Genomic DNA, 24,170 nt, shown 5'->3' on the forward strand with positions numbered 1-24,170 from the left:
AGCAAAATATAATTTACAATGTATTGAATTGTACTGAACCTTTATGTTCAAGATCGTTAATATGTTCCTGTGTGACATGATCTACAACATAAGAGAAAACCGCAGGACGCGCCGGCACAGAATGTATACATAAGAGCCGGGCACAAGCGTGTGCTCCGACAACTACATAATTATAGGCAATTACTCCGAGATCCAGGACCCTGTGGCTCTGAACAAATAATCTCTCCTGTTCATACCTGGTGATAGTAAAGACGACACAGGGTGTGGAAGAAAGGGAGGGCCGGGAGACGGAATAATAAAAAGTCACCTTTTATCCATTGCCAGCAGGGCTAGTGATGATTCCCTGGAGACATCACAAATGTTCAAGACTAAACTCATAGAAAATGGAGAGCCCAGAGGGGACTGAATGCAATGTATGCAGGTATATTATGGCACAGCTGCTGTGTTTATGGGACTATGCTGTGATACCAGATAACACACATGGCTATAGAAAATAGACACAGAGCAGTGGTGGAGACTCTGCACTGGACCCTGGGAGTAAAGCAGGTTTTTTTAGACACTGCAGTTAGGGGAACATGGGTTTTCAAAGAACAGACTTAAATAGACTTTCCAAAACTAGAACATTTCATGCAGTTTGTTTTTAAAAAACCTGAGCTTTACTCACCTTACCAGAGTCCACCATCGAGTTTCCACCACTGCTCCCGGTGTGTCTGTTACTGTCTGCGGCACTGATGTCACCTCGATAGCGCTGCAGCTGATCAGCAAACATAGCAGCTTTGCCCAAGTCGATGTCAAGAGCCGCTAAGCTCACCGATTGGCTGCAGTGCTGGCAACACGACGTCAGCGCGGCAAAAAATAGACAAAGAGAGCATTAGAGCAGACTCAGCGCTGGACTGTGGGAGGGTGAGTAAAGCAGAATTTGTTTTTTTGTCTTTTTAAAAATTGCAGTTTGGGAATATGGGTTTTCCAAAATCAGAAAATCTTGACTAATAGGGGTTCTCTAGTCAAATGATAGTAATAACCTCTTTCTATGGTGGGTCATCAATATTATATGGGTGGGAGTCCAACAACCGACACCCCCACCAATCAGCTGTTATTAGCTCTGGTGGCAGTCAGATGTAAACACTAAACATAGCTGCACAGCTCCAGTCAATGTGTAGCAGCCCCTGCCAAGAACTGCACAGTAGCTCCTATTCACGAAAACGGGGCAGGAGTTGTTCCTCATTACCCGGAAGCGGCTGCAACATATTCAATGATAGAATAGGAACTGTTCTGCAGTTGGAGCAGCAAAGGAGCCATTATGCAGCATACGGCAGCAACAGTTACTCATTGAATGAAGCAGAATAGGAGCTGTTCTGCAGTACCTGGCAGGGGCTGGTACACATTGAATGGAGCTGTTCTGCAGTACCTGGCAGCAGCTGCTACACATTGAATGGAGCTGTTCTGCTGCACCTGGAAGCAGCTGCTACTCATTGAATGGAGCTGTTCTGCAGTACCTGGCAGCAGCTGCTACACATTGAATGGAGCTGTTCTGCTGCACCTGGAAGCAGCTGCTACTCATTGAATGGAGCTGTTCTGCAGTACCTGGCAGCAGCTGCTACACATTGAATGGAGCTGTTCTGCTGCACCTGGAAGCAGCTGCTACACATTGAATGGAGCTGTTCTGCAGTACCTGGAAGGAGCTGCTACACATGAAATGGAGAATAAGAGCTGTTCTGTAGTACCCGACAGCTACACATTGAATTACAGTAAGCAAAACAGTAACTGTTCTGCAATACCCGGCAGCACCTGCCACACATTGAATGGAGATGTGCACTGTTTACATAAAGCCGATACTAGGGCTCATAACAGATCGGTGGAGGTACCAGGTGGTGAACTCCCACCAATCTGATATGGAATATCTATTTTAAGGAAGGATTATTCTTATATGCCTGGAGAAATGTATGACGTTCATCCACAGAAGTGTCTGTGAAAGAAACAAAGCACAACCTTAAGAACTGGTCCCCCAAAAAAGCAGTGAATAGGAAACAAAATCCTCATCAGCACTAAAGCCTAATGCGTGAAACCTCCATACACCTTACAACGCGCTTGGCTGAATGTTCTTCAACAGACAGCTATTCCTCTAGACCCCATCATGAACATGTGCTAGGTTTGGCCAGGTATCATCTGTTGGAGGGGAAAGAGTTGGGGAGTTTTTGCAATCTTGCTGTCATGTGTATAGGGGTCCATGGCTGCCCCCACAGTATCTCCTGCAGCTGCTCCAGAACAGGTAGGAGCTGTGATCTCCAAATGTATATGTTCTGCAATATGTTAGATAACACGCAGGAAGGTCACGCTTTCCATTAGATGTATGGGGCAGAGGAGATGACAGAGCAGCAGAACTGCTTTGTACCAGTACATGGAGGTAAATGCTTTCTGCTTCATTGATTTTTACCACCCTGAATGTGAGGGTTTCCAGGCGCACTTCAAAAGGGCTGGATTATACACAGTGACCCTTATGGAGCATTCGTATAATCACCAGAAACTAAGTAATGTTCCTGCACATCATAAATGGCATATATAAGACTCTAGTCTGCCCCTCTGATCACCCGATCCCGTCGATATCATTGGGTCCTAGTGATTTCAGCACAATAAAGAGTAACAGTCATTTAATTCTTAAATTAATAGTTTACATGATAAAAAGAAACTTTGTAATATATCTCATAAGATTAACTGGACGTCCTGACTCAAGGCACTGTCCTGACTCAAGGCACCGAGTACTGCAGTGATAATCTCCTGCTGATAAAACACTGGATTATATTAAAATTACAGCAAACTGCTGAGTAAAGGGCATGTCACACTAAGAGATATCGCTAGCAATATCGCTATAACTAGTGACGTTATAGCGATATTGCTAGCGATATCTCTGTGTCTGATACTTACCAGCGACCGGCTCCCCCGCTGCTTATCGCTGATCGCGCGAGAACGTTCAGGACTGTTTCTCGTCGTCAGCTTCCTGTGGCGCTTCCTGCTGTGAGGACGAGCGACGCGTGGAGCCGGGCGGGAGGACGCAGGATCGCCTGGTGTGACAGGTAAGTAGCGATCCCCGTCCCCAGCGATGTCGCTAGTGAGATCTGCCTATGTGGCAGCTCACTAGCGACCACTTAGCGATGTACCAGCGATCCTGACCGCGTCATATCGCTGGTCGGGATCGCTGGTACATCGCTAAGTGTGACAGTACCTTAAGTGACACATCCCTGGTATCAGGCTCTCTGACCCTACACTGTGCTGCTCTCAGATTAGATAGAAAAAAAAAAAAAAAATCTCCTGTTCTTTAGAGAACACATGGGCCAAAACTAATATAATAATAATAATAATAATAATAATAATCTTTATTTTTATATAGCGCTAACATATTCTTAAGCGCTTTACAGTTTGCACACATCATCACCGTCCCCGATGGGGCTCACAATCTAGATTCCCTATCAGTATGTCTTTGGAGTGTGGGAGGAAACCGGAGTCCCCGGAGGAAACCCACGCAAACACGGGGAGAACATACAAACTCCTTGCAGATGTTGTCCTTGGTGGGATTCGAACCCAGGACTACAGCGCTGCAAGGCTGCAGTGCTAACCACTGAGCCACCGTGCTGCCCATGGGATATAATATAAAAAAGTATCACGCTCGGAAGAGATAAAATAAGGCAACAAACAGTCAAGAACGTCCTAAAATAAAAAGGAAAAAATAGCAGAAATTACTTCCTCTGTTTGCTAGAGGGTAGGAGAAGGAAGGAGCACACTCATGACCCGACGAACCCCCAGGATGTGATCTCCTCAATTGTCCACATCCCTAGTTCTGGGCTCAGGTTTCTAGGACCGACAGCCATTTTTTTAATGGAAATTTTAGGTCTGTAACTTTTGTGGGTTAAAAAGGTGCAAGTACAATGAAAATTCAGCAGTTAAACTTTGCTGTACAACCACCCCTCTCCAGCGTTATAGGGGATGGGGAATGTCCAGTTTGGTTAACATATGTCCAACTTTTGCAGCTTGTAGCAAAGAGTCCTTGGTGTCAAGAATGACACTTGCTCTACTCCAAGAGATGCAACTCCAGCCTGCAAGAAAAGTTTGTATGGTCCTCTACACAATATAAACCATATGGATATCAGACTTCTATCCTAAATTTATATTTTGGCCGGGGTCACACTTGTGAGTGCAGCGCGAGTTTCTCGCATCAATACCCGGCACTCGGGACCGGAGTGTGCGGCTGCATGTATTTCTATGCAGCTGAACGTTCCGGTCCAGAGTGGCGGCGATTGATGCGTGAGATTCTCGCATTGCATTCGAAAGCGTGACCAGGGCCTTTCTCCTACAAACAGCATGCTCGTAATTCATCGCACCTTTAGGAATCCCATGTAAAACACGAGGAGAACATATTCTGTTGTCCTTGGTGGGATTTCAACCCAGGATCCCAGCGCTGCAAAGCAACAGTGTTAACCACTGAGCCACCATACAGACCTACTTATACACTCGATAAGGAGAGGACAACAACAGGTCACTGCCAGACACCTATAGAAGGAGTTAACGTGCGATAGCTCCAGGGGCATCTAGTTTTGTGGAGGCGAATAACGTCACCTCCATACCCTTTCAAATTGTTGGGTGGTCTTGCCGAAATCGGGATGTTTATAAGATGATATTCCTACCTAATGTGCATGGCCTCAACTAATCCAGCTTTATTCAGAAAATAATGGAAGCTACAATGGTCATTTTCACCCCTAGAACACCCTCTTTTATATATTAACCAACCCTTGCGTAATAGCTATGCCCTTCACAACGAAGACGACACCAGGTGTCCGGGTTCGGTTTACACAAAGCCATTGTCTTTTTATTTGCATTCCAAACAATGGCCGCGCACATGTCCGTAAAATCAGCAATTAAAGAGCGCCTGCTTTTGTCCTACATCATATAAACTAATGGGAGTAACAAAAACACAAACTTAGTAGGATCAGGCGACATTAGCCGAGTGACCAAACGCAAGAAAACTCATTATGTGGGTTCAGAGGAAACATTTAAAGGGGTTTCTTACCTTAAAAAAAAAAAAAAAAAAAGGCTGAAAATATCAGCAAGTCTTAAAAAAAGGTCTTAGTAATATATTCCTATCCTGTCGGGTACTCCAATCAACCAGCCACCGCTCGACACAGGACAGAGTTTTCCCCATGAAAATGATAAAGGGAGATAAAAAAAAATATCAAAGACTGTAGCAGCAGTAGAAAAAAAAAAAAAAACATAGCAAAAATATTACAAAACAAAACAAGCAAAAAACAAACATTGTTGTGTTTAGTATTTTTTTCCTTGTTGACAGTCATGTATGAAGTAGCAGAAACTCTTAAAGCAACTCTCCACCTCTCAATCTGAACGTGACAATTCATGCCCCATATGATAAGCACAATCACAATACCCGATGCCCTCTGTTCTGCAGCTTTTGTCTCCCTCTGTCAGTTCACCAGCGGCTATGGTAATATCTAAGCTTTGGGCTGGAAGGTTGGTTGACACTGGTTTCTAAACTTCAGCAGGATTGCGAAGCTCCATCGCCTCCTGGGGGGGGGGGGGGGGTGCACATTCACTTGATTGACAGTTCTTGCTGGCAGCACAGTCACAGCACTGGCACAAACTGTGTGCTTTCCAATGCTACAAGTTGAGGCAGCTTTGCTGCAGTTGAAAAAAATTGGAGAAGCGCCGGGGATTAAAGCGAACAAGCCAGCTACAGAGCGGCACTTTCAAGCTCTATAATAATGAGCTTGTAAGCGCTGCACTCCTTGCTTGGAGGCTGGCCACCACTGTATAAAGTTATACATGTCTGCAGACTATGCAACAAGCAAGAATCTATAAAAATCCTTTCATCTTTTGAGAACGAAGATGATTTTTAATAAGTAATAAGTTGCACAGTTGCTTATTTATACAAACCGTTTGGAAATTTAAACTATTGATGATGATTATAAACCATTTAAAGACTGGAGACACAAAATGGAATTTTTTTGAGCCATAACTAGACTTGCATGTAAAAGAAGAAAACTCTAAAAAGGAAGGACTGCCGACACTTCAGCTTCTTGTTGGATCCACTTCTAACTTTTGTCCAAACAGTCAGATGTCTCCATTGTACCAGGAGCGCCAGGAATTCTTGTCACTGGTCCAAGTCAATGCAGTAGGTAACCATGCTCAGAGCCTCCCAAGCCCCAGGCAACCTCAAAGGGATTCAGGCTATCGTCTACCACGGCAGAAAGTAACAGAGACAGGGAAAACTGACAATAAATAAGATACAACACGGAAGTCGAGGTGGAGCACAGTCATCATTTTCCAACTGTTGTCTGAGATGAATGAGTGTAAAATCCCTGTATCAAAGGATAATTATACACTGCAGATGAATAGCGCTCAGGAACAAAGTCACAAAGAGTCCAAAAAGAACTGACGTAATAGGGCTGAATGGCAGAAATGTATCAAAGGGTTTCACGAGGCAACAAGGAGCCGCAGGATACCTCCAAAAAGAAGCAGGGGCTGCCATAACATGTACAATACACCGCTAACCTGCACAAGAGAGACCAGCAGGACAACAGGTGTGACAATTACAGAAACTTTATGACTTTCTAAATGGACTCATACTTATGTCACTTTATGTGGTCCCACACTGGAGGCAAAAGATCACTTACTGTAATGGAATACAGGGAGAAAGTTAATGAACGGCATGGACCTATAGATCAGGTGTGATCTTCCAGGCAGAACGGTAATGTGAATTACATCAGTGTTCTACCTGAATAGAAACATGGAAGCTTGGGTTGGGTGAGCATGCAGGTTTCCCGAAACACATTAGATCGGCAGCATTTCTTGAGATTCAACAGACATTGAGCCACAAGATCCAAACTTTTCCCAAGAGCATCGAAAGAGGTATACTAGAAAAACTTGTGAGATCCATAAAGCTACTGATGGTGAGCCTCGAGTTCTTTACAGAAGACTGAGGTTAGTTAGCACTTGGATCTTGAGTTTGGCCAACAGCGATCTAATGTGTGACCCTTCTCCTGGAAGATCGAAAGATCGTGATGGGAGCCACGCTCAGTATGGGGGATATGTCTCCGATTTTATGTGTATGATCGGTGTTCAGCGGCTCAGTTACGGCATGATTTACTTTCTAAACTTTACCATGATAACAGGAGAATAAGAAGTGCAATTCTTACGGCCATATACATTAAAAGAAATTCGGCCATAGATATTGGCAAAAATGGGCTCTGATCTAATGTACATGGGGGGGGGGCAGCTCAATTGTTCCAAAACAGTAGACAATGAGAGAAAGAAGGATCGGACATGTTAGATTTATGATGGATTATGACTTTTTTTTTTTGTGTTGGCATCAAAGTGAACAGTCTAATGGACACAAAAAAAGGAGTAATCTGTGTGCTATCTGCATTTTACCATTTAATGAGTAGAAGAAGCTACTAATTTTTTCTTCATGGCAGTCTAATGTGAGGTATACATGATGAGAGTAGGGAGGTCCTTGGTCATAAAAGGACACATTAAACCACCGCTGATATTGAGATTCAATCTATAAGATGTCCATCGGTAGTGAGCAAAGAGCCCTCTGCTGAGCACCCAATAGTAGGAGCCCTGGGGGTGCGGGACATGGGTCCTGAGGGAGGAGAGTCCTGATGTATCAATGCCCCCCCCAGATCACCACATCCCCATGATGGGTGCAGTTGGCTTCAGCATGGAATGTGCTGAATATCTGTAATCACAGATCTGGGTGTTGAGGACGATAGTTTTATGGTTATGGGTGTGTAAAGCAAACAGCTACGGACGAGCTCCACAGGCTGATTCACATTTCCATTTTTCAGCTCCATCAGGTTTGCAGCATTTTACTGGACACATCAAACAGAAAAACAAAAACACAAACCTAAAAACAGTGTTTGCCAAAGTGGATTCAGCTTGAAAAACGCATCAGAATTTTCCACCTCCCGAAAAAAATTCTGTGTGAACCCAGCCCATTAAGGATTATGATTACCGTAAACATTTGTTTTCTGGAGTGCCCGGCTTCCCATCTGGAGGGGGACTGGCGCGCTCCTACTTGATTGGACCAGTGACATTAGCTGCACCCCTGGCCCAAACTACGTATTATATGATCTATACGATGCTGCAAGCATAGGCAGCAAATATTATTTAAAAAAAAAAAAAAACAGCAGAGGCACCAATGCTGGTTGGATCGATCCAGAGCAGCGCTTACAATCTGTATTGCAAAGAGCTTGTAAAGGCTGCACTCTTTGTATAGGAAACCTGCCAGTAAGTAGGTTGCAGAATTAATATCCCTCGATCTTGAGTGCATGGAGCAACAAAAATCAAGAGGAGATCCCTGTGTAACACTGGGCGCCAGGCGACGGTGAGATGGAGGGTCGGTCGCTCACTTGAGCAGGATGAGTGCGGCACAACTAAGTAAAGAGTGATCTATAATCCAGTTGCGGCTGCTCCGGCCGCTGTACTCACAACCAAATGGAGAGAGGACATAAGAAAATGAGACTGGAAAATGTTAATCCAGGCGGTAAGCATAGAAAACGTACAGTTTATTGCAACGCGTTTTGGATGAGAACCTGCTCCGAAACGCGGTACAATTAATTTGACGCTTTCTTTTTTTTATTCCCTGGATTAACCTTTTCCCCCGCACTCCACCCTTCTTTACTCATTTGAGAATGGAGAGGATTTTCAATTAAAAAAAGTCTATAGCAAAGTTGATTATATATATATAAAATCACTCTGCAATTTGATCCATTTATCATGAGATTAACCCTTCAGCAGTACGTTCACGGCCATCAGACTCGTCTCTGTACGATCCCATCGTCTCTGTAAGGCGCTGGGGCTATTGCAGTATGGATCCCATCGTAGTATTTTGGGACCCGCGATCATAAAATCTGACATTTTGGGGGGATTCCTGCAAAACCGAGGTGATCGAAAAGATTGGCAGGACGGTGGGAACGTCCTCCTATCTGCCGCCATCTCTCCTGTATAGTAGTTCCGGAGTGACGTCATCGTAGTGACATCATTTGTACACATGAGGGGGTGGGCGGCCAAAGATGGCGGCAGGGCCATGCTACGTAATGAGTAGAGGTGATGCAAAGAAAGGTGGACTACTCATTGCGTAGCATGGCCCTGCTGCTGCCATCTTTCACCCCTGTAACTCGGCCAGATGCAGAGGATTGCACAGCTGGAGAGCAGTGCTGCAGTGTCCAGCAGGGGGGGCAGTCCCGGAAGCCGCCTCACACGTCACCGCTTGTAGCCTCTCACCTTGCAGCTGCTTGAACCTTCCCTCCAGCACGTTGGCGTATTGCACCGAATTGACGAAGGCTGCGGGGGAGAGCAGCGGGGACGAGGGCCGCTGAGCCTCCATGTACCCGGGGTCCAACTGGAACATGGTCCGGGAGCTGTCAGCAACAAAAAACTATCCGCCCAGTCAGAGCAGAGCGGCTGCCATGAGGGGAGAGAGAGGGCGGCGGAAACGCGTGTCCTCCAGGTGTCAGTCCGCCGACCCTCACTGTCACGATATAATCCAGGTAGCGCACAAGTCGCGGGACTGCGGCTCCTGACTGCACTTTTCCCAGTGCAGAAGCCTGAAAAAAAAAATCCGGCTCAAATTTCAGAAATTCCTGAGATTCCTGGTGCTGCGGCCACTGCGCGCTCCGCCTGTACCTTGCTCCTGTTACACGTCCCGGGCAGGTTGTAGTGAAGTCCGGGCCGGGGAGGAGACTGCGCGCGAGGGGCAGGTTGGGTGCAACCACTGAGAAAGGTGTGACGGGGGGGGGGAGGACAGGAAGGTAGTACAGTCCTGCAGAAAACTTTGCGCTGCCTCCTGCCGTGCAGTGTGCGAGGTGTGTCCCCTCCTGGACAGTCACAGCATGCAGGAAGGAAAATAACTAGAAATGTCCAGATGTGCCAGAAATCACAAAGTCCTACTTAAATTCTGCAAAACTCCGTAAGGCCGCGGTCACACCTAGCGTAAATACCGCGCTTTTTCCTTAGAGAATCTGGTCCAAAAAGAAGCAAAAAAAAAATATCCAGCAATCGTAATCCTAAAAAAAAAAAAAGTACCCAAAAAATCCATCCAACGCCATAGGAAAAAAAAATGAGACGGGTTTCAGACACAGTCCTTAACCATTGCCATATGAATTCATAAAAACTCCGCGCCGCCGTGAGTCTAATGATTAAGGTTTTTTTTCCTTTTTTTTGTGCGTTTTTCTTAATACTTTTCTATTTGGGAGACTAAAAGAAACGCATAATTTTTTTTTTTTTGTTTGTTTGTTTTTGAAGAACAGAATGCAAGCTTTTTTTTACTAAAAAATCAGCACCAAACAGGTATCAAATAATGGGGAAAACACCTAAAAAAAAAAAAAAAAAAGACACGAAAGATGCAATATTCAGACAAGACGGTGTATTTTGGAGCGGACGGTTGTAGAAACTGTGGATAAAAACGCCGCCATGTGTGAACAAGCCCTAAAGCTAAGTTCCTACTATGGGTATTTATTTGTTTTATTTGATGCATTATTTTCTGCAACAGTTATCCATATTATATAGGCCGTGTTCACACATAATGTACATTTTTTTCCTTCAATTTAATTTAAGCCTATAACAAAAAAATGCAAAAAAAAAAAAAAAGCGTACAGTTTTTTAACTATTTTTTGTCTGCTTTTGCTATGTCCCTCGTTTCCTTTGGACACTTCCTCTTACTTAGCTTTGATAAAACCTTGTAAAGTCGTCTGTTGATTACTTGATTTTTTTATTATTGCATTTCTGCTGTGACACAGATTAAGATCTAAGCGCATAAAAAGGCCAATTTATGTGTACCTGGAAGCCACGGTAAGGTGATTCTCGTTTTCTAGGACCCTAACCTAATGCCAATCCTCACTTAGACTAAAGCCTTCATCTCTATGGGAATCTATGTAAATCCTCATTCAAATCTTTGGGAAAAACCTGCAGATAAAAAAAAAAAGTATATTTACGGCAAGTAAAGCGACATGTTGCAGATTTCAGAATTTGAGATTCCGCTGCGTAAACAAACAACACAGCGGGAATGAGATTTATATAAATTTCTGCATTTTGCAGGAACTACAGTTAGGTCCAGAAATATTTGGACAGTGACCGACTCTACGTGATTTTGGCTCTGCAGGCTGCTATTTTGGATTTCAAATGAAACTATCGAAGTGCAATTGATGTGGAGACGTTCAGGTTCAGTTAAAGGGGTTAAACAAAAATATCCCTGTGAAACGTTTACGAATTGCAACCATTTTTCTAGAAAGCCTCTTCATTTAAAGGGCTCAAAAGTAATTGGACAAATTAACTTCACCATAAATAAAATGTTCATTTTTTTTATACTTTGTAGAGAATCCTTTGTAGGCAAAGATTGTCTGACGTCTGGAAGCCATGGATGTCAAACACTAGTTCTCCTCCTTTGTGAGGCTTTGCCACCTTTACTGCAGCGCACTTTAGTTGCGGGTCTTTCTGCCTTAAGTTTTTCTCTTAAAGAGAATCTGTCACCCCATTTTTGGCCTATGAGATGCGGCCACCGCCATCAGGGGCTTATCTATAGCATTCTGTAATGCTGTAGATAAGCCCCCGATGTAACCTGAAAGAGAAGAAAAACAAGTTATATTATACTCACCCCGGGGTCCGGTCCGATGGGTGTCGCAGTCCAGTCTGATGGGTGTTGCAGTCCGGTCTGGTGCCTCCCATCTTCTAGCAATGACGTCCTCCTTCTTACTTCTGCTACGGCGCAGGCGTACTTTATCAGCCCTGTTGAGGGCAGAGTAAAGTACTGCAGTGCGCAGGTGCTGGACCTCTCTGACCTTTCCCGACACCTGCGCACTGCAGTACTTTACTCTGCCCTCAACAGGGCAGATAAAGTACACCTGCAGTAGAAGTAAGGAGGAGGACGTCGTCGTAGAAGATGGGAGGCGCCGGACAGGACGGCAACACCCATCGGACCGGACCCCCCGGTGAGTATAATCCAACTCGTTTTTCTTCTCTTTCAGGTTACATGGGGGGCTTATCTACAGCATTACAGAATGCCCCTGATGGCAGTGGCTGCATCTCATAGGCCAAAAATTAGGTGACAGATTCCCTTTAAGGCTAGTTTCACACTAACGTATCTACACGCAGCGCACGGTGCCGCTAAGCCCCGCCCCCTGTCGCGCCCCCTCCGTCATCTCCTACTATCGCACATCGCTGCATGCGATCTGCGCACCCTATCTTTAGCATAGGGTGCGCAGAACGTGCGCTAGTACGATTTTGCGTGCGCTGGGCCCTTTTGACGGTGCGCCGATGTGCGCCGAACGCAGCATGTTGCATTTTAGTGCGCTCGGCGCACCGTCAAAAGGGCGCAGTGCACGCAAAATCCTACTAGCGCACGGTCTGCGCACCTTATGCTAAAGATAGGGTGCGCAGATCGCATGCAGCGATGTGCGCTAGTAGGAGGAGATGACCGCAGGGGGCGGGGCTTAGCGGCGTCGTGCGCTGCGTGTAGATACGCTAGTGTGAAAGTAGCCTAAGCCTGTGAAATGCTGTTCGATGGGTCTGAGATCTGGTGAGGATTGCAGAACATTGCACTTCTTTGCTTTCGCAGTATAGTTTGGGTCATTGCCCACCTGTCCTGTGAATCGCGGTCCAATCAACCTCTCTGCACTTGGTTGAATCTGAGCAGAGTATGGCCCTGTACACACAGGATTTATCCGGCTGCTTCTGTCTTCAGTCCCATCATCAATAAACACTAGTTACCCCATGCCATTTGGAGCCATGCATGCCCGCGCCATCACGCTGCCTCTGCTGTGTGTTACAGGGGATGTGCTGTGCTTTGGATCCGTTATCCAAAATTGTTTAAAATACAATCAGCGTAGGGTATAACAATATAATTTACAAGTTGCCGAATGACAAACAGACCCTAACTAAGGGTCCTGTGTCACATAGCGACGCACCAGCGATCCCGACAATGATACGACCTGGTAAGGATTGTTGGTACCTTGTCACACAGCAGCTATTCTGAATGATTCCAACCTGTGTCCTGAGTTCTGCGTCACCATCGAGGTCGCTCGTCGGCGTCAAACACAGCGATGCATGCTGGCCAGTGGACGCCGACGATGAAAAAATGGCCCAGGACATTCGAGCACGATCAGCGATATCCAGCAGGGGGCCCGGTCGCCACTATGTGTCACATGTAGCGAGATCGCTGGTGCATCACAAAATCGGTGACGCATCAGCGATCTCGCTATGTGAGACGGGGGCTTAAGGATTCTAAAGATAAAATATAATTTTTAACAAGAATAATAAAATTCTGCTCACTAAGAATAGCGCAAGGGGAGGGACTGAATAATACCTACCCCCATGTGAGACTACTTATCAAAAAAAAAAACTAAAAAGGAAAATAAAGGGAAAGAATTGAATAATACTTACCCCTGAGTAATAGCCATCAGACATTTGAAATTGGAGCAGCAATTTCATTGTGAGAGGAGGAATTAGATTCACCTCTAATGGCTATTACAGTAAGTTGGGACATTACTATCTAATATTGGATCTGTATTATTAAACGAGCACAATTTCATTATTATTATTATAGTTTAATAAAACTTACATTTTATCTTAGAATCTTTAGTTAGGGTCTATTTGCCATTCGGCAACTTGTAAATTATTATTTTGCTTTGGATCAGAACCCATTCCAAGTTTTCTCCAGACTTTCTTCTTCCCATCGTTCTGGTACAGGTTGATCTTAGTTTTGCTTTTCCAGAAGTGGGCTGCTTCTTTAGATGTTTTTTTTTTTTGGCAAAGTGTAATCTGGCCTTTCTATTTTAAAGGCTGATTAGTGGTTTGCACCTCGTGCCGAGTCCTCTGTATTTGCTCTCATGACATCTTCCTTTATGGTAGACTTAAGGGGGGTTTTACACATAGCGATATCGCTAACAATATCGCTAAAGCATCACCGATTTGGTGACGCAGCAGCGATATCGCTATGTGTGATACTTACCTCCGACCGGCTCCCCAGCTGTCCATTGCTGATCGTGCAGCTCCATTTCTCGTCGGGCGCTTCCTGCTGGCGCCGACGAGCAACACGTGGACGCGGACGGAGGACGTCAGGATCGCCGCGTCTGAAAGGTAAGTATCGTCTGCTGTATCACTGTGAGATCTTCCTGTGTGGCAGCTCACTAGCGATCATTTAGCGATGCACCAGCGATCCTGACCGGGTCATATCGCTGGTCGGGATCGCTGGTGCATCGCTAAATGTAAAGGGGTTCTTAGATACTGAAACAACTACTTCTTCACTTGGGTGGATGATGTGAAGAGGTTTTTCTGCGATCACCTACCACTGCTGACATCCAGGGCATTTTGAACTTCCAAGTTCACCAGTGCGCTCTATTTGCGCTGCAGAATGTACCAAACTATTGATTTGAAAAAATGAAGAAAAAAGGTGCTCCAATGTAGAAAAATATAAATCTTCGTCTTTAATGGAAAAGATTCATAAAAACAGGCACAATGCGGACAACATATATATCCCAGAGAGTTACCAACCGACGAATTCCGACAGTCTGGTCTTAAGCATCTAAGCCATGATTAAGACCGTAGTGTCAAAATGCGTCGTTTGGTAGCTCTCTGGGATATATATGTTGTCCGCATTGTGCCTGTTTTTATGATTTTTTTTTTTTCCATTAAAGACAAAGTTTTATATTTTTCTACGGTGGAGCACCTTTTTTTCTTCATTCTTTGGAACTTGCACGCCCAAGCCCTGGCGGCCCCGTGTGTGGAACTCATTCTTGGAAAGAGACTACAAATGGTGTGCTGACTTCTCCCATTCCCCATTCTATTTGACCTCTTCTAACATTTCTGCTATCTCTCTGATTTTGATGGATTTCTTCTTTTTTTTCAGACTAAAGATGGTCTGTTTCTCTTCCATTGAGAACACATTTGGCCGCATGTTGTAGGTTCACAGCAACAACTTCCAAATGCCACACCTGAAATCAGCTCCAGATCTTTTACCTGCTCAACCGATGACAGATTAACAAGGGAATAGCCAATTGTCCAACTACCTTTGGGCTCTTGAAAAGAGACAGCTACATATTAAAGAGCTGTACTTCCTAAACTCTTACTCCAATAAGGATGTGAATGCCCTCAAATTCAAGCTGAAAGTCCACACTTTAAGCCCATATTTACTATATAACCTTAGCTTGAAAATGTTTTGGTAAATGGCTAAAATGCCAAAACTTGTGTCACTGTCCAAATATTTCTGGATCTAACTGTCTAAGACGCTGCGTTTTCTGTGAACGTAAACATTCAACAGAAAAAAATCCACAAAACGTTGTAGGAGTTTAGCCTAATGAAGATTTTGTTGATAAAAGTGGTGCAAAATGTGGATTAATCTGTCTTCTCCCTCCATCTCTCTTAATTTCCCCTCTTTTAATCTTTCTTAGTCTCATCTGTCTCTCCTCTCTTCATTTCTCTTCTCTCCATTTCTCTTCCACCTTTCTTCATCTCTCTTCCCTGTCTCTCCTGTCTTCATCTCTCTTTTTTCCTCTTTAGCCGTAATACACTGCTGTATAGAAATATTGCAGGGTCTTATAAAAGCCATCGTATGGTCTGGTCAGAATAAAAAACGCTTTATGCCAAAAATACAAATAGAAGACGAAATTGGTATGGCTGTATCCTAAAATGGTAAAACATTAAAAGTAAGATGTACATTTTGTGTTGCCATAATTGTACTGACCGACAGGATGAAGTTAGCGTAGAAATTATACCGAATGGTGAATGCTATAAAAACAACCACCCAAAAAAGTAACTATACAACACCTCACTATTGGCTCTAGGATAGTGAAAAAATAATATTATCACATACAGAAACCTGTCCTCCGCCAGTCCTCTGTTCCCATGGAAAAGTTCATGACCGCTGCAGCCGATCAGCTGCAGCCTTTACATTCAATCCGAGCTCACAGTGTTCTCTGCCTTTTCTTTATTTTCATCTTCCCTTCTGGATTTCATGAACTTTGGAAAGGAAAAAGCGCTCACGATTTGATCCACAACCAAATTGTATAAGCTCAGCCTTAAGGCCCTATACACATTATATATGTAAAAAAAAAAAAAAAAGTCTATTTGACATTTCTTTGCAAGATTCACCGATAGGCAGCGTTTTACTTTTAAGATTCTGCTATGTTAGGGCAGATGTTCTTATCTATATACTATGTATAACTTTGTTACTTCCTCTGCTGTAAAGTTGCTGTAAAATATTTAAACAATTATTATTGTAAACATTGTGTTACAGTAAATGTAAACAAACCAAACAAAAGCTGCATTACCAGGGCTGTATGGCCCAAACATGGTGTGAACAGACAATTCCCATCCCCCATTGCAGTCAGATACCCCCAAAACAGTAACTCCAGTTCACACCTCATCCCACAAACAGACCTTTCCCCCTGCAATTGTTGAGCAATTTACCATGTCTGGGACAATCCTGCACAAACAGGGGGTGAGGGGCTGTGCTGTCCTTGTCTATTAGCTGCTTCCCTGCCAAACAGCATAGACTTTGCTTTTGCCAAAACTGTGCTAAGTTTTGCAATGGTTGGAATGGGAGTAAGGGACATTTATGACCCCTGATAATCATTACTGTCATTTCCATCTTACATAGCTGAGTGTTCACATTTGACTGTTTTGCTGCATTAAACGACCCTCCGATCGGTACGTATTTGCTAAATATTGGCTTTTTTATGTAGACAGACCGTGCGTCAGATGCAACAATCAGTAATCGTTATTTCAGTACAACGTTCTCGGCAGCACATACCGTGTTTACACAATACGATCTGCTGCCGAGAACAGTGATCTTTTGGGCAAACCAAATGATCATTTCACCCGACAAACTAGCATTTTGCTCTTTTAGAAAGTGATCAGCAGCCATTTGAGGATTACAATTATCAGTAAATGAATGTTCCGAGAATTATGCAAAGCAAATTGACCTTTACGTGCTACAAAAAAAAAGTACAGTTTGTGCTCAAAAAACATTAACCTCTTAACACTGTGTTTGGGAAGGACTCGGGAGTTGAATTCACTCCACACTCGGTAGATGCCGGATATATTCCACAGCCGGCATCTTTGTCTAACAGCAGCAGCTGGAACTGAATTCTGATTGCTGCTGTTAACCATTTATATGCTCCAGGCAATCTCTGACAGCTCTCTGTTGCTGGTACTTTCGCGCACCAGTTCCTACCAGCCCGGAGATCGTGATTTTCAATATGTACTGTTCATATTTGATAGTGATATTCTGGGTATCAGACAGCATCTTTTTTAAATAAAGCGATTAGTGATTTGCATATTGCTGATTTATCTCATTTATCAAATGAGATCCAGTTATCTAAAAGCATAGGGACTGTGCACATATTTCTTATCCAGGTCCTTGTAATAGACCCTCATAAGACAAACGTCCTATGCCGATGTCTGCTGACTTGACCTTACTCCAACTTCTCTGAGCTTTGTCCTTGGGTTCCTTCAGCATTTTTTTTTTAACAAGTATGAAAATAGCAATAACCCAACACATCCGGCTTTGCCTTGAATGTTTCTGGAAATATGGAGTATGGGTCAAGGTAATGCCTTTGTAATATTTTACATACCAGTCATATTTTCAGCAGGATTTTCAGGCTTTACTTTACATTTTGTGTTTGTTTTAGGAGACAATGGTGTCTGAAGGTGAGTGTTGTAACTCAATAACCCATTCTATAGTATGTAAACATTGATTGTATTAACTAATTACCACTGCAAACCCAACAATACATTGTTCTCACCACCGCTAGAAAGTAGAATTTATGAATTATATCTGCTATAACCATCTACCTAGAAAATGCTTCTAGGTGACTATTTTGCATTTTTAACATTTACCAAGAATTCCTTGATAAGGATCCTAGTTCTCGTTAGTTTTTAACGCATTGCTCCTTACAGTATATATGAAGAATGGGAGAATAAAGAGCCGATGGCCCAGGGGGTGATTACACCCCCCAAATGCTTAAACTGTGGAAACATCATACTGTCTATGGGGGAATGCACTGTGGGGGAATCATACCGTCTATGGGGGAATGCACTGTGGGAGCCTCATACTGCATATGGGGGAATGCACTGTGGGAGAATCATACCGTCTATGGGGGAATGCACTGTGGGAGAATCATACTGTCTATGGGGGAATGCACTGTGGGGGAATCATACTGTCTATGGGAGAATGCAATGTGGGACAATCATACCGTCTATGGGGGAATGCACTGTGGAAGAATCATACTGCATATGGGGGAATGCACTGTGGGAGAATCATACTGCATATGGGGGAATACACTGTGGGGGAATCATACCGTCTATGGGGGAATGCACTGTGGGAAAATCGTACTGTCTATGGGAGAATGCACTGTGGGAGCATAGTACTGTATATGGGGAATGCACTGTGGGAGCATAGTACTGTCTATGGGGGAATGCACTGTGGGAGCATCGTACCGTCTATTGGGGAATGCAATGTGGGAGAATCATACCGTCTAAGGGGGAGTGCACTGTGGGAGAATCGTACTGTCTATGGGGGAATGCACTGTGGGAGAATCATACTGTCTATGGGAGAATGCAATGTGGGAGAATCATACCGTCTATGGGGAATGCCCTGTGGAAGAATCATACTGCACATGGGGGAATGCACTGTGGGAGAATCATACTGCATATGGGGGAATGCACTGTGGGGGAATCATACCGTCTATGGGGGAATGCACTGTGGGAAAATCGTACTGTCTATGGGAGAATGCACTGTGGGAGCATAGTACTGTCTATGGGGGAATGCACTGTGGGAGCATAGTACTGTCTATGGGGGAATGCACTGTGGGAGCATCATACCGTCTATGGGAGAATGCAGTGTGGGAGCATCGTACTGTCTATGGGGGAATGCAATGTGGGAGAATCATACCGTCTAAGGGGGAATGCACTGTGGGAGAATCGTACTGTCTATGAGGGAATGCACTGTGGGAGCATCATACCGTCTATGGGAGAATGCACTGGAAAAATCATACTGCATATGGGGGAATGCACTGTGGGAGCATCGTACTGTCTGGGGGAATGCACTGTGGGAGCATCATACTGTCTGGGGGAATGCACTGTGGGAGCATCGTACTGTCTGTGGGGGAATGCACTGTGGGAGAATTATACTGCATATGGGGGAATGCACTGTGGGAGAATCGTACTGTCTATGGGGGAATGCACTGTGGGAGAATCATACTGTCTATGGGAGAATGCACTGTGGGAGAATCGTACTGTCTATGGGGGAATGCACTGTGGGAGCATCGTACTGTCTGGGGGAATGCACTGTGGGAGCATCATACTGTCTGGGGGAATGCACTGTGGGACCATCGTACTGTCAGTGGGGGAATGCGCTGTGGGAGCATCGTACTGTCTGTGGGGGAAAGCACTGTGGGAGAATCATACTGTCTATGGGGGAATGCAATGTGGGAGAATCATACTGTCTATGGGAGAATGCACTGTGGAATAATCATACTGTCTATGAGGGAATGCACTGTGGGAGCCTCATACTGCATATGGGGGAATGCACTGTGGGAGAATCATACCGTCTATGGGGGAATGCGAATGCACTGTGGGAGAATCGTACTGTCTATGGGAGAATGCACTGTGGAAAAATCATACTGCATATGGGGGAATGCACTGTGGGAGCATCGTACTGTCTGGGGGAATGCACTGTGGGAGCATCGTACTGTCTGGGGGAATGCACTGTGGGAGCATCGTACTGTCTGTGGGGGAATGCACTGTGGGAGAATTATACTGCATATGGGGGAATGCACTGTGGGAGAATCGTACTGTCTATGGGGGAATGCACTGTGGGAGAATCATACTGTCTATGGGAGAATGCACTGTGGGAGAATCGTACTGTCTATGGGGGAATGCACTGTGGGAGCATCGTACTGTCTGGGGGAATGCACTGTGAGAGCATCATACTGTCTGGGGGAATGCACTGTGGGACCATCGTACTGTCAGTGGGGGAATGCGCTGTGGGAGCATCGTACTGTCTGTGGGGGAAAGCACTGTGGGAGAATCATACTGTCTATGGGGGAATGCAATGTGGGAGAATCATACTGTCTATGGGAGAATACACTGTGGAATAATCATACTGTCTATGAGGGAATGCACTGTGGGAGCCTCATACTGCATATGGGGGAATGCACTGTGGGAGAATCATACTGTCTATGGGAGAATGCAATGTGGGAGAATCATACTGTCTATGGGAGAATGCAATGTGGGAGAATCATACTGTCTATGGGGGAATGCACCGTGGAAACATCTTACTGTCTATGGGGGAATGCACCGTGGAAACATCATACTGCATATGGGGGAATGCACTGTGGGAGCATCGTACTGTCTATGGGGGAATGCGCTGTGGTAGAATCGTACTGTCTATGGGGGAATGCACTGTGGGAGAATCATACTGTCTATGGGAGAATGCACTGTGGGAGAATCGTACTGTCTATGGGGGAATGTACTGTGGGAGAATCGTACTGTCTATGGGGGAATGCACTGTGGGAGCATCGTACTTTCTATGGGGGAATGCACTGTGGAAGAATCATACTGTCTATGGGGGAATGCACTGTGGGAGAATCATACTGTCTATGGGGGAATGCACTGTGGGAGAATCATACTGTCTATGGGGGAATGCACTGTGGGAGAATCATACTGTCTATGGGGGAATGCACTGTGGGAGAATCATACTGTCTATGGGGGAATGCACTGTGGGAAAATCGTACTGTCTATGGGGGAATGCACTGTGGGAAAATCGTACTGTCTATTGGGGAATGCACTGTGGGAGCATCATACAGTCTATGGGGGAATGTACTGTGGGAGCATCATACAGTCTATGGGGGAATGCACTGTGGGAGCATCGTACTGTCTATGGGGGAATGCACTGTGGGAGCATCGTACTGTCTATGGGGGAATGCACTGTGGGAGCATCGTACTGTCTATGGGGGAATGCACTGTGGGAGCATCGTACTGTCTATGGGGGAATGCACTGTGGGAGCATCGTACTGTCTATGGGGGAATGCACTGTGGGAGCATCGTACTGTCTATGGGGGAATGCACTGTGGGAGAATCGTACTGTCTATGGGGGAATGCACTGTGGCAGCATCATACTGTCTATGGGGGAATGCACTGTGGGAGCATCATACTGTCTATGGGAGATTACACAGTGGGAGAATCGTAATTTTCCAGAATTTGTTCTAAAAAGTAGAATATTTTCTGTAATTTTTTTTCTGCTTAAGGGTATGTGCACACGACATCTATTTTTATTTCTGTTCTGTAAAGTGTCAGAAATTGCACTAAATAAATGCTAAAAGGGATGAACAGATGCAGTGTAAACATGACCCGCTTTTCATGTGTTCAGTCCTTTCGAGCTTCTTTTATCCGTATCATGTTTGTAAACACACAAGGTTCGGGTTCACCTAAGTTTAAAAGATTATTTGTGTATATATCCTAAAAAGTCTGCTTGGGTCTGATTTTTTGTTAAACAACGGAAATTTAAGAGGTAAAGACGTAAAAAGAACCTGTCATGCCCCCAAACGATATTAACCTGGAGATATGGGGCTAGTCTGCAGGTTAAAAGCGTTACAATGCCCGGCTGCTGTACTGAAAGTGCAGCTACAGGGAGAAAATTATCTTTATTCCTCCCAGCAGCCGCCGGCTTTCAGTCACAGAGGCACGGCTTTCAGTCACAGAGGCATGCCAGGAGCGGCTACAGTCACCACTCAGTACAAAGTGGATTATAAGCAGACCCTGACTCTTTGATAACAGTCTTAAGGTTTTGCAGCGCATCTGTGTACAGCGAACTGCCAATTAGTTTCAGGGCGTGTTTACAGTGCTGTAAGCGATGACATTGGCCGCGCCACAGTGCCTTTATGACTGAAAGGTGGCGGCTCTTGGAAGGAAATGAGTTCAATTTTCTCCCAGTAACTGGGCTTTCAATAATGGGCCCGGGCAGCACTGTAACACTGTTAACCTGCAGATTAAGCCTGGTGACATGGCAAGTTTCCTTTAAGCTGTTCTTACCAGTTTATTCACCTGTTGCTCCAGCACTGAGTCTCCCGTCCTTCGGAGCAGCAGAGACCCAATGTGTACACTATGTGACAAGAAGCTTCCAATTACTGTCCTCAGCAATATACTACCCAAGACCGCTGAGGCCAGTGATTGTCTGCAGCATGTGGAATATATGGAACATAATCATTGCAGCCTGGTAAACAGAAGACTGATGGAAGGGCAAGAGATTTGGCACTGGATCAACAGGGTAATAAATTGGTAACTTTTATGAACTTTCCTCATAATGGACACATTCATCATAACTTTGAAAACCCCTTAAAAACACATTATTTATATATATAAATTTGTCAACACAACCTTACAGCTACTTCAGTGTTTTATGGCTTTGTCTTCCTCTTCTGCATTGCGCTAAATAGCGGCGACCATTTTTGGCAAATTGTTTCGAATTCTCCGGGGTCAAATATTTTGACACAAATTTGCATCAAATTGATTCTCTCATCTCTAATATAAACCTTAGGTTGATTTTCAAAGAACACTTTATCATGCGATACCCCATATTGTTTCTTTTTTTTCCCAAGTGGCTACCCAGGAGAACTTTGCTTTGAGACTGATGTGACGACCTAAACCTACACAAGTCCAGAAATGGAAAGATGTTTAATGAGGATTATATTCTTATGATTAGGAGGTTTTAATGTCCTAAGCTGCCCCAGGAAATATTCCAGTTATTTCGGGTATTAATTAGCTTTATAAGAAGATTTCGGCAGAACGCGCTGTGTCAGATTACAGAATCCAGAGCGAACCTCTCTCTGCTCCATTATGAAATGCTTCTTACTGTTTATCAAATTGGCACAATATGTTGCGTGATGTCACGGTATAAGACACCTGCTTCTTACATTGTTCCCAGATTTTTCTCGGGAAGAGAACGAATTAGCAGAGCTAAGAATATCAGGCAGCTGCATAATCCAAGGGTATCATCACTAAATAAAGCTGGAATTCAGACTCTTAGTCATTACTAATCGCCTTTTTTCCTGTTTCTTGAATTTCAGAGATATTCCTAGAATCATCCTATGGATAGGAGATAACTTACTGATCGCTGGGCACCGGCTGCTGTAAAGCTAGACATGAGTATCCTTGTGCACACGAAACATTGACTCCGCTGCCGGAACACTCTTTGCAGGGGAGAAGAGCGCTTGGTTGCTCGAAATAGATGATATTTTTTTTTTTGCTGAATGGCATGAAGGTAGAATTTATTACTTTTGGAGGAGACTTTTTTGCATTAATAAAGGGAGGCATTATTATTAGGTTGGAGCACAATACTTGCACTGGTAACCCATGCTATGCCACTGTCGCTGGAGGAGGTCCTTCTTGAATGGAGCAGAGGTGCACATGCTCAGTCTCCACTTTATTCATTGTCTATGGGACAGCTGGAAATACCCAAGCGCTGGACTTCGCTACCTCCAAAAGTCCCATAGACAATACATAACCCTAAACGCTTCAAATCTGCTATGGGAAACTTAAAAACTCCACAAAGAATAAGCATTTCTTGAAGCCGTGATCACTAGAAAACTCATTGTTTTGGCTGCCATTGGTGTGCACATACCCTAATGGGCTGCAAAAGAAGTTGAAGGAGTATTCTAAAGTTTGAAATTTATTCCCTACCCATGGAATAAGGAATAATTTCTCGATTGCTGGGGGTCCAACGATCATAAGAACAGTCCCATGTAAATGGAGTGGAGGTTAGTTAATCATGTGCTGTTACGGTTATGCTGTTACGGTGTGGGAATGCTAGGGCAACCCAGAAGTGGACCCTCTGGGTCACAGCTCCAGAGCCCCCGAGGGCGAGCGGACCAGGTGGAGCCACCCCCCTATACAGGGAGTGTTAGGGGCAGGCCCACAGAGGATGGAACCGCAACAGCCGGAACCAAAGGGGCGACTAGGGCTTAGCACCGGGGAGATAGAGGCGAGGAATCCGAGCTGCTAACGAACAGAGGACTACAGGGACCACAGAGCAAGGGAGGCAAGCGGAGCCAAGAGCACCTGGGGTTGGCGGAGGCTGGAGGCTGCAAGAGAGAGAGATAATAACAATACAA

General features: G+C 44.6%; 1 protein-coding gene across 3 annotated transcripts in view; it reads right to left on the reverse strand.

Moving 5' to 3' along the window:
- The window catches only part of LOC141058425 (spectrin beta chain, non-erythrocytic 1-like), a 172,746-nt gene that overhangs the window by 82,326 nt on the left and 66,250 nt on the right, over positions 1-24,170 (reverse strand). Inside the window, exons 3-5 of one of the 3 annotated variants that reach the window (XM_073554677.1) lie at positions 16,468-16,472; positions 14,226-14,237; positions 9,292-9,382 (exon numbers count right to left, since the gene is read on the reverse strand). The exons of 1 other annotated variant lie outside the window; for it this stretch is intronic. In XM_073554677.1, coding sequence (XP_073410778.1) covers positions 9,292-9,382; positions 14,226-14,237; positions 16,468-16,472 — 108 coding nt within the window. Of the gene's footprint in view, positions 1-9,291; positions 9,730-14,225; positions 14,238-16,467; positions 16,473-24,170 lie in introns of those variants that run through there. One more of the 3 variants, XM_073554676.1, reaches the window with a different exon arrangement.

The sequence above is a fragment of the Dendrobates tinctorius genome, unplaced genomic scaffold (assembly GCF_039654945.1).
Source record: "Dendrobates tinctorius isolate UK_male_01 unplaced genomic scaffold, ASM3965494v1 ptg000211l, whole genome shotgun sequence".
In the NCBI taxonomy this organism is placed as follows: domain Eukaryota; kingdom Metazoa; phylum Chordata; class Amphibia; order Anura; family Dendrobatidae; genus Dendrobates; species Dendrobates tinctorius.